At 44.3% G+C, this 9,929-nt stretch overlaps 1 protein-coding gene across 1 annotated transcript in view; it reads right to left on the bottom strand.

Annotated features, from left to right (window-relative positions):
• Window positions 1–9,427, bottom strand: part of VPS13C (vacuolar protein sorting 13 homolog C) — a 103,229-nt gene extending 93,802 nt beyond the window's left edge. Inside the window, 3 exon segments of the mRNA XM_033166740.1 lie at window positions 1,278–1,320; window positions 4,122–4,165; window positions 9,297–9,427. Of these exon segments, the coding sequence (XP_033022631.1) occupies window positions 1,278–1,320; window positions 4,122–4,165; window positions 9,297–9,396 (187 nt within the window). The 5' untranslated portion in view covers window positions 9,397–9,427.
• Window positions 9,428–9,929: the final 502 nt, after the last annotated feature.

The following is a 9,929-nucleotide window of genomic DNA, read 5'->3' on the forward strand; positions in this document are numbered from 1 at the left end:
AATGCAGGAAAATCTACACTTCCTCAAAGTATGCTTACTCTTCCTGTGTTCCCATTCAAATTACACAAAATTAAGAAATGCAGCCAAGCAAGAAGTTGGCATTTTAATTATGCATTTGCTTTTGGTGGTTTGATAAGAAATACTTTGAAGAGGAAACAAAACTGAACCTGAGAGCAAGACAAATATTTCCCAGCTTTATAAATAAGCCCATAAAAGCTACTAGTCTTCTGAGAGCAAGCAGACGAGAGGCAAGGAGCTCCAGTTCCTCCAGCAGCTGACCACATTTCTATGCAGAATGTGAAGGAGAGGATTCCCCTCCTCGGGCAGCCTGCTAGGTTTCTATGCTGGGTACAGAGGAGACACCAAACACTCCATCTCTTCTTTGACAGCTTGCTCACTTGTGTGCATGCAATTCTTTGTTATCTGTGGCTACTAGGCATGTTTTCAAATTGGGTGGGGTGGTTTGCTTCTCTATTACCTCCTACACCTAAGTGAGAAGCTGTTAGAGCCAGCAGAAGCCCTGACCTGTGATGGGGCTTAACAACTGCTGCTTCAAGAAGTCAGTCCAGAGCAGGACATTTAGATGCAAAGTGGCAGTTAGAAGATTGGGTAACTGGGGGAGGGGGTGCTTATATATGCCCATTTGAAAAATAAATATTATACTTTATTACACATTTTATAATAGGTGGCATGGAAAAACAAGTTTTTTCTAGGCTTTCCACTGCTGGATTCATGTATTTTAAGTATGAAGTCATATATTCTACTTCAATTATTTGCTAAGTGGTAAAATATCATGAGCAGTTATGGTCCATCATACGATTTATGGGAAAGCATCTGATAGAAGCTTGTTTGTTTTCTTAAAACTTAAGTGAGTGTTAACAGCAGTGCACAGGACAGAGTCAGCTAGAATAAAAGCCCATAAAACTCCAACAAACATTCAGATCCAGGGCATCTGTTTAGGACAGGAGCAGAGAGGAAAATAAAAGGAAAACATAACCAGGAAGCAGAGGGAATGAAAGTGTTTCTTCCTGCAAAGTAGAAAATATCTGAATTACAACTGTTTCCCCACAAATGGTATTATAATGTAAAATGCAGAAAACATTATTCTAAGCCTTATAAATTGGCCAAGTGAATGCTGTGTACTTTGCCCAATCTCCTTGAAAAAAGCAGCTGAAGGTTCTTAGCTATTGTACACTAATATACGAACTACCAAGATGCTACTAACTTCCAGCTTTTCAGTCTCCAAATCAAAATGTAAATTAGAACGATCTACTTACCTATTTGTCCAGCCTTTACTCTAAAAGGTACATCCAGCTCACTCTGATTGAGAAATGGGGGGAGAGGTGGTAGAGAAGAGGAAAATAACATACTCATTACATATCAGAAGTCTCTTACCACTACCTTTGCTTTATAGTTTAAAAACCAGTTTAAAGATGTTGAATTTAAGAATTAGAGCAAAGTAACAAAAAGATTCACCAAGCACCCAAAACTCATGGCAAATGCTATCTTCCCCCACTAGTATGTTTACTAAAGTTTGGGCCAAGGCTGCAAATCATCACTGAGGGGAAAAACAGAATACTACAAGCACCTAATGACATGCTAACATGGAAGCACAGAAAAAATGTGAAACTTCTGCAGATGGAGCACAGAGACCTCCAGCTAAGCTACTAGTACCTCTTCTTCCCAAGCAAAACTGAAACAAGCATTCAATTAGGAATTGGGACTTCCATCTATAGTCACATCTATAGAGCCCATATTAGGATAATCACCTACTATAAATCACTTGCCTCAAACTCGTCACTTGCCAAACAAGCCTTTCTAGCCATTACCAGCAGTCGTACTTGGTCAAAAGGCATGGCAACCATTTGCGAATGCTATTCCCTCCCAGACTTTGCCGCTTTGACCTCATGGGATAAAGACAAAATCCGCAAATGGATTTTAGACAGGGACGAAGCGTTGCATTTGGCTCTATCTAACTCGGCTACCCTATCTACGTGGTTCCCCCGCGTGAAGGCAGTAAGATCTCTGGCCCACTATCTGAGTAACCTGGCGAACCCTATGCAAAGAAGAGCCTTTACACTTGCAAGCTTCCACTCCATTCCTACAGCATTCCTACAGGGTATATTTTCCAACACTCCTCCTGATCTTCACCTTTGTCCGTGCAACAGGGGTAAGATAGAGGACTTTATTCACTTTTTCTTTCACTGCTCTTTATATGACTCAATAAGACGTCCATCGTCTTGGAAGATGACTGTATGAAATACTTATTGGTGGACGCCAACCCCATGTGGCCATCTATATTTTGCAGGCCCTGAAACTGAGGGCCACCTCAATAGGTTAGCTGTTGTTGTTTTTTTAAAGCCCTGGACTTTTGTAAATATTCTGAAATACCCATAGCCACATGATTTATTACTGCTTTTACCATATCTTGTTTTATCTACCATGTTTTATATCTGTTGTTAGCAAATGTATCTGTAAGGACTCTCAGTGGTTGCTCATGAGGAATCAGGCAGACGCAGAACTTCTTCTAAACTAAGTTCTTTATTGTGCCTATATTTACAGTGGAGTTACAGTAAAGACGTCCAGCTCATCCCTCTGCAGAGTCTGGGAATGTCTGCTTCTGGTTTTTGGTCCAACATAAGAGGCACGGGATTCTGAACCCCCGCCTTCCTCTTCCACGTCCTTCCTCCCTGCGAAAACGGGGAGCGGGAAAAGGGCCCTGTTCCCCACTTCCTGCCTGGTGCTGAGGCTCTCCGACTCTGTCACAGCCCCTACGTTGACTTCCTGCTACCAGCTCCCCCTCCCCACTGGAAGGGCTGTCGCTTCCCTCTGGGAAGACGATGAGCTGCTCAAGTATTGGACCTATATAGGCATTCTGGTTCACAATTCGTTTACTGACGTACTTAAGCAACAATAGTTCCACTGACTTTAATAAACAAATCAGAGCATGATCCAAATTATATATGATACAGGGGTCTGTGACTGGATATCCCAGCATCTTCTTTAAAGCTTAAAAGAAGACATGAGATGGCAAGGTGGGAATGGTGAGAAGTGGCTCTGAACAGTGTTAGAAACTGAGATATGAAAGCTAGGAGCTAAATGGCACCTTAAAGCTATGTTATGGGCACCACAATGGAATGTCTAGGTGTGCTTTTTTAATAACAAGAATACAGGTGCAAAGCTGGAAATGAATGAACTGCAGTTAAAATCTTATGTTCATTTTTCACATGGTCTAGTCCTCGTCTTAAGACTGCAAAAAACAAAGCCCCTGCCCGCCCCCTAATATTCTTATGAGGGTTCCTTTTCCAGTCTTCAGACAGCAGCTGGAAGTGAGGAAGCAGAAAAAGATCCTCCTTTCTGTCCAGCTGTGGGCAGTTTTAATCTGAAATCTTAGGCTCAGTATGGCACCCAGAGCTCAGAAACTGTTCACATTAATGAAATTCCCTGCTGCAAAATGCGCCCAGAACAAAGCGAGTTTCAAACACTGGCTCAGGACAACATTGTGGAGGGAGAGAGTTCAATCAGAATACAGTCGTACCTCGGGTTGCGTACGCTCCGGGTTGCATAATTTTTGGGTTACGAACTCCGCTAACCCGGAAGCGCAACCCGACACACGCGCGATTTGCACATGTGCAGAGCGTTTTTTCCGGGTTTTTCGGTTTGCGCATGCACAGAACAAATTGTTTGGGTTACGTCCTTTTTGGGTTACATACTGCAACCCGGAATGGATTAAGTACGTAACCCAGAGTACCACTGTATTCCTGATTGTTCCTCACCACTACCTCTTATTCACTTGTTGGAAAAAAAGACAAAATTATGCTAATGTATAAAAATGAAGATAAAAAATGAGACTTTGCTTTTCAATATGTGCTCTTTTGCATAGGAATCAACATTACCCCTTTTCTTGAGATACTGCACTGACTGGTCTGATCACTCATATTTTCTCAACATGAAATATACAGCATTATTCCAATGCCTTCAATCAAAATTAAGGAATTTTGAAAAATCAAATTCTCTTAAGTCGCTAAAAAAAAAATGCATCAGCTACAGCTACTGTTCAAGCTTGACATGCAGTTTAAAAAAACAAACCCCAGCAATTTCCTAGATGACAGATGGCTTACCAGTGCGTTCTCCTTTATCCTCAAGTTGTCAAGTGCCACATTACCTATATAGTAAAAGAAATCAGATATCAAGATCTCTTTATTTTCTATGAACTATCTATGTATACAAACACATACTAATAGAGATTTCAATGATTTCAGTAACCAACACTTATGTAAACAAAAGAGACAGCTATCCACAGGCATGGGGCAACCTCAGGGTTTGCAAAAGTACAAAAGAAGAAAATTAAACCATTGGGGAGGCCCCCAAAAATAGCCCATTGAGGATCAGGTATGCTCAGTGGGCTCAGAATGCTAACTAACTAGGGACTAAAAAAAATAGAAAAGGGGGGAAGAATTGAATATTTTTAGTGAGGGCACTGAACAGCACGCTAGAACATTTTGTTTTAGGTATCATTTGTTCTATTCTAGAACTACAAAAAGAGAAACTTATTTTAATGGTTTTGAAATCTTTTCCAGTTTAGAATTATTTTGACAGCAACAACATGTAAATATTTATGAAGATATCATAAGGAAGAAGATGCTAAACATTTCACTGATCCATAGGAAAAGCCATGTTAGCTTTAACTAGTCATTCTTGTAGTTCAATAGCAGCTTAATTTGAATATTTTATTTATTTATGCATTTATATAATGCACCCAGTTTTGTAGAGAACAAGTTAACTACATAATGGATAGAACATGTTTTCATACTATAAACAGCTTATTGAATCTGGTCAAGAAGAAATAAGAGTCTTTCTACTAAAGTCTTTCACTTTCATTTACTGTGATATTCAGCCAATCTTCAGAAACACAATATGAAGTTCAAGATTCCTACAGTTCATGTTCTGACTACTTTTAAAGCAAATTTAAGGAGTGGGGTTTTTACCATTTTTAAAGGAAGAGCTAGGGTGATTGGGCTTGTAGCAAACATACTGGATAGTAGTGCACTTTCATTTACTAAGGATAATCAAGTACCTACACATACTGTATGTTGAGGGAAATGATGGGCAGATGGAGCACATCTAGGAGAAGGAAAACTCTGATCCTAAACCTCTGCTGCCTTGCAGGGTGTATTCAGGAGAAGAAAAGGCTAAGGAGTAAAACCTCTACAAATCCAGAATGGAGCCCTAAGACGGTTGGCTGCCCGTGTCCCATGTACACCTCCTTCCAGCAACTTCTGCAGCCAAGCTAGTGTCAAACATATTGCTTGGCTTTCCTTTGGGACCACATCAGTGAGGCCGAGAGGGAGGGTCTTGTCCTCTGGGCAACCACACACACTGCCCAGGCTTGGGCCCCAGAGACCCCACTTCAGTACTGCTAACACAGCAGTTTGACTTCACCCCCATAGGCACACTCCATTTTCTCTCAAGACAGAAGGATGCCAACAGCATGTCTAAAATTATTTTTATTAATTTACTTATTACCCACCTTTCATCCTAAGGTCCCAAGGTGGGTTACAGCATTACAAACAATGATTAATAATCATTTAAATATGGACATTTGCTTTCTTTTGTAATTGTTTAAAGCAGAGGTTTTCAACCTTTTTTGGGTCCATGGCTCCCTTGATCAACTACTTTCATTCTGCACTACCCCTGTGGGGCTCAGAAGCCCAGTTATGTCACCCCTTGCCTGCAGACCTGGCAGCCCCTCACCCCTCTCTTGTGGAGGGTTCCCTCAGCCTCCTCTCTTCTTCCCTCTCCTTGGAAGTTCTCTGGACAGCCACAGTTGCCGCCCCTGATCTCTGAGCTGCGCCCCCTTCCCCAAAGAGAAGTGCCTCCTCACACTGCCCCACAGGGGCCCGGGAAGCACGCCCTGGCCAGCCCCAGAGACATGTCCGCCTGGGGAGCTTGTAGCCAGAGCAAACAGCCCCTGGCACTCTTGACCAACATTCAAGGCTGGTTGAAAACCACTGGTTTAAAGTAATACAAAGCCAAAACAGAGGGCACATTTTTAAACATTCCTACTCCATGAAAATGCACTGCACTTTCAACCATTTTTACAAAGGGCTGCAAACAGAGGCAATTGTCCACCTTGCGGCTCTTTCCTGGGCACTCAGGAGGAAGGGAAATGTTTCTTGTGCTCATTCTAAATGTGCTTTGCATTGTCATTTTGCAACCAATTCTATAACACTTCACCAATATGATTGGGCAGGAGTGTTGCACAGAATTCACCAAATTGGCCTCCTGTGCAAAGACTTCTGCTTATAAACTAGGACTTTCCCCCTTCTCCTCCCTCCGTGTGCACCCTACACACGCCAAAATTGCAGTGGGGAAACAAAGTATGATTCAGTCTGGCAAGCTGGAATGAATCCTACCCACTGTCCTAGGATTAAATTTATTTTCAAATAAACCAACACTTCTGAAAAACCACTATTTTGTAATAAAAGCAACTCAATGTTTAAGAACTGCTTCCTAAAAGGAAAAACCTTTTAAATCTAAATTGATCAATTGACTAAGCACTACAACCCTACAAAAAGCCTTGAGCCAACCCTGATAACAGTCTATCCAAGAAAACAAAAAGCAAAAAAACCTTTGGTGTGCAACAAACACCCCACTCAAGGCCATAACTCACATAATCTACGAACTGTTTCTTCTTCCAAAAGAATACACATAGTTCCTCTTAGTCATCACATGATGGGTGATTTTCAAGGCAATATCTGATGCTTTCTTACCCTTCAAATCTCTCGCTTTCTCCACACCTCACCCCAGTTCTCTTGCTTCAGGCCAGCCCAACAAAGTAAACAACATGATCTCAGCTAAAGCCACTGTAGATGGAAGGATAATTTTTACAAGGAAGCTTCGAAATCCTTCAGCTTAATTTGATACTAAGGAAGTAGAAGTAAAAGCGAATAAAGTTACTGTACTGGTTTCATTTTCAGCTTTTTGCAACACCAGGATCTCTACTAGGGAGTAGGGGTTCCAGGTAAGCCCTGCCCCACATAATCAATCACATGATGCTGTATCCACCCACCGCATTTGAATGGCAATACCTATAAATGGGGGGGGGGTGCTGGCCCCCTCAGATATTTTATTGGGTGGGGTAAAGGAACCTTGACTCCTAAGAGTTGACTCCTATGAGCTCTACCTTAAACATGTACGCTGTCCCTATGTCATGGATGGGGAACCTCAGGCCTGACTGTGAATATGGCCCTCCAGTCCTCTCTAATCCAGCCTATAGAACTCTCCCCAGACCACAAACCCCACCAGTCCGGCTCAACAGTCTTCTTCAAGTGCTTCTGCTTTGTACTTCGATAATGCCCCTTGCTTGCCTGGATGGAGAGATTTGGGTCTATGTGTGCATGCAAAAAAGCTCATGATTTTGTTGTGGCTGAAACAGAGGTACCGGTATGTCTACTGAACAGAGGAAGAGATACATCTGTTCATCTACCCACTTTTGCCTCTGGCTCCACTCATGTGGTGGCCCTTGGGTTGAAAGGGGATCATGAAAAGGGATTCACACTGGCTTGGATGTGTCCAACACAGATATTCTCAAGATGAGGAACCACAATAGTGAAATATAGTGGCAACATTACTCCAATTTCAACTGGGAGAAATGGGTGGAGGCCCCCAAATTCAACCTGCAACCTAGCCAAGACATCAGCCTCAATTTTCTTCCCATACAATGAAAACAGAAAATTCCCTTGTAAAGGGATTATGAGCTGGCGAATAAAAATAACTTTATTTAAAAACATGGTTTTTTTTTTGGTAACATGTTTTTAAAGTATCATAAATTTAAAGAGCACAATTTTAAGTTCAAAGCTGAATCAATGACCCTCTAATCCAACACTCTGAATTAGCCTGCTCTACTATATAATGAAAAATGCCTTCCTGGTGCCTGAAAGCATTATAAATAAACCATAACAGATCATGTGCTATATTTATTATTATGGCCTGACATGGTAGGAAGCAACTTGACATGGTGGGAAGCAACTTAGTATCATCAAAACCTTAGATATCACCAATTTGATCATTAAAGAAGGAAACCAAGTTATACTTTAAGGAGACGTGGCTCTTTGCGAAATAAGTGTGATCATATTTGGCATAACATTGCAACTACCTGTAGTTTCCAGTTCTTGAGGCATTATGACCTTTCACTGTCTACTTAAGAAAACAGGAATATTTCACAATCTGGTATATTTCCTAGTTATAACAACACAACTTAATGCAAGGATGTGGAAGTTCTGGCTCTCCTTATGTTGTTAAGACTACATCTCCCATCATCTTTTAACCCCATAATTGCTGGCTGGGGCCAAGGGAAGCTGGAGTCAAATAACATCTGGAGTCACTGTTCCTCATCCCTGGGATTAAGGGGCTACCTGGACTCAGCATGAACTCTCAAAATCATGTAACAGAAGACTTGCTGGTATTGACCTATATATTGGAGGCTCAAGCCTCCAATATATCAAGGACCGACCCAGACTTTCCAGTTGTCATCTGAGGCCCTTCTATATGTGCCTCTCCTAACTCAGGAGGCCGAAGAGGGTGGCAACACAAGAATGGGCCTTTTCAGTGGTGGCTCCCCATTTTGTCAAATGCTCTGCCAGAAACAGGAGTAAGAGCACAAAACTGGTTTGGGGGGGCGCAATACTTGAATCAGAGAGGTGGTGCATGCATAAGCCCAACTGGAGAGGGAAAATAGTGAAGAAGGGAACTAGTCTACAGACCAGAAGCCAGCCATCTAAAGATGAGAAGGGAAATAAAATTGGCATGAGAGACAGGGCAATCACAAAGCGGATGAAGCTAAACTGATTGAGGGAATAACAGGGTGGAAGAGGAGGCTGGTCTGCTAACGATAAGCCCCCCCCCCACTCTACCCCGCTTGAAGAGGAGGGGGGAGGACCTGTCAGACTCCGGAACTGCGGGTGCAGAGGAGCACATGGGGCTGACACGAGGAGGAGGAAGGGGCGCAGCACCCATATCAGAGGGTGTGGGAAGCCCAATGGGAGAAGGGGGGACCCAAGGCGGGGGGGGGGGTAGGGCAGGAGAAGTGAGAGACACGCCTCAAATTCTCGCTCCCCCTCTCTCTGCCCGCCCCCCCCCCGCCTTTGAGTGCAGAGACAGGTGCGTCGCCTCCCCCCCACCACCACCTTCACGCAGGTAAGGAGGAGCCTCGCTCGTCAGCCAGCCAGGCGCTTTCCCCTCGCCCCCCCCCCCCCCGCCACCACGGCCGCCCCTTTAATGGGCTCCGTCCTTACCCCCCCAGATGCCCAGCTTGAGCTGGGACTTGTCCAGGTTCTCCACGTAGCCGCCCAGGAAGCGGTTCAGCAGGTCGGCCACCACCGACTCCAGCACCATGGCGGCGGCCGGGGGGGGTGGCAGGGGGGTGTCGTGGGGGGGGCGCAGCCAAGACCTCTTCCCTCCCTCCCTCCGGCCTTCCGTCAGTCACCAGCTTCGCTCTCGCCTCACGCCGAGCTGAGGGGAGGGGAGGGGCGGGGGAAGGAGCAGGCGCCGCCCGCCGCCGCCGCCGCCGCCGCGTGACCCTGGCCGCCGTCAACGCCGCCTCCGATAGGCCGCTGCGCGCGTGACCCGCCGCGCCCCCTCGGCTGGCGCTTCTTCTTCCTTCTCCCTCTCCTCCTGCTTTTCCTCGCGTGCTCTTGCCCTCCTGCCTCCTCCTCGCTTCTCTCCAGAACCTCGCCTTCTTGCCTGAGGCAATAATAAAACAGAGGAGGAGGAAGAGGAGGGCGCTTGCCTTTTCCCGGCCGCCTCCTTCTCGTTGTTCGTCTCTTCCTCATTTTTTATTTATTTTAAAGTAGTTTTTTAACTGAAATGAATGAATAAATAAATGTGGCTTGGGAATGCTCTTCCCCGAGAGAGGCTTGTCTAGTGCC

This window comes from Lacerta agilis, chromosome 13 (genome assembly GCF_009819535.1).
Source record: "Lacerta agilis isolate rLacAgi1 chromosome 13, rLacAgi1.pri, whole genome shotgun sequence".
Lineage (NCBI taxonomy): Eukaryota > Metazoa > Chordata > Lepidosauria > Squamata > Lacertidae > Lacerta > Lacerta agilis.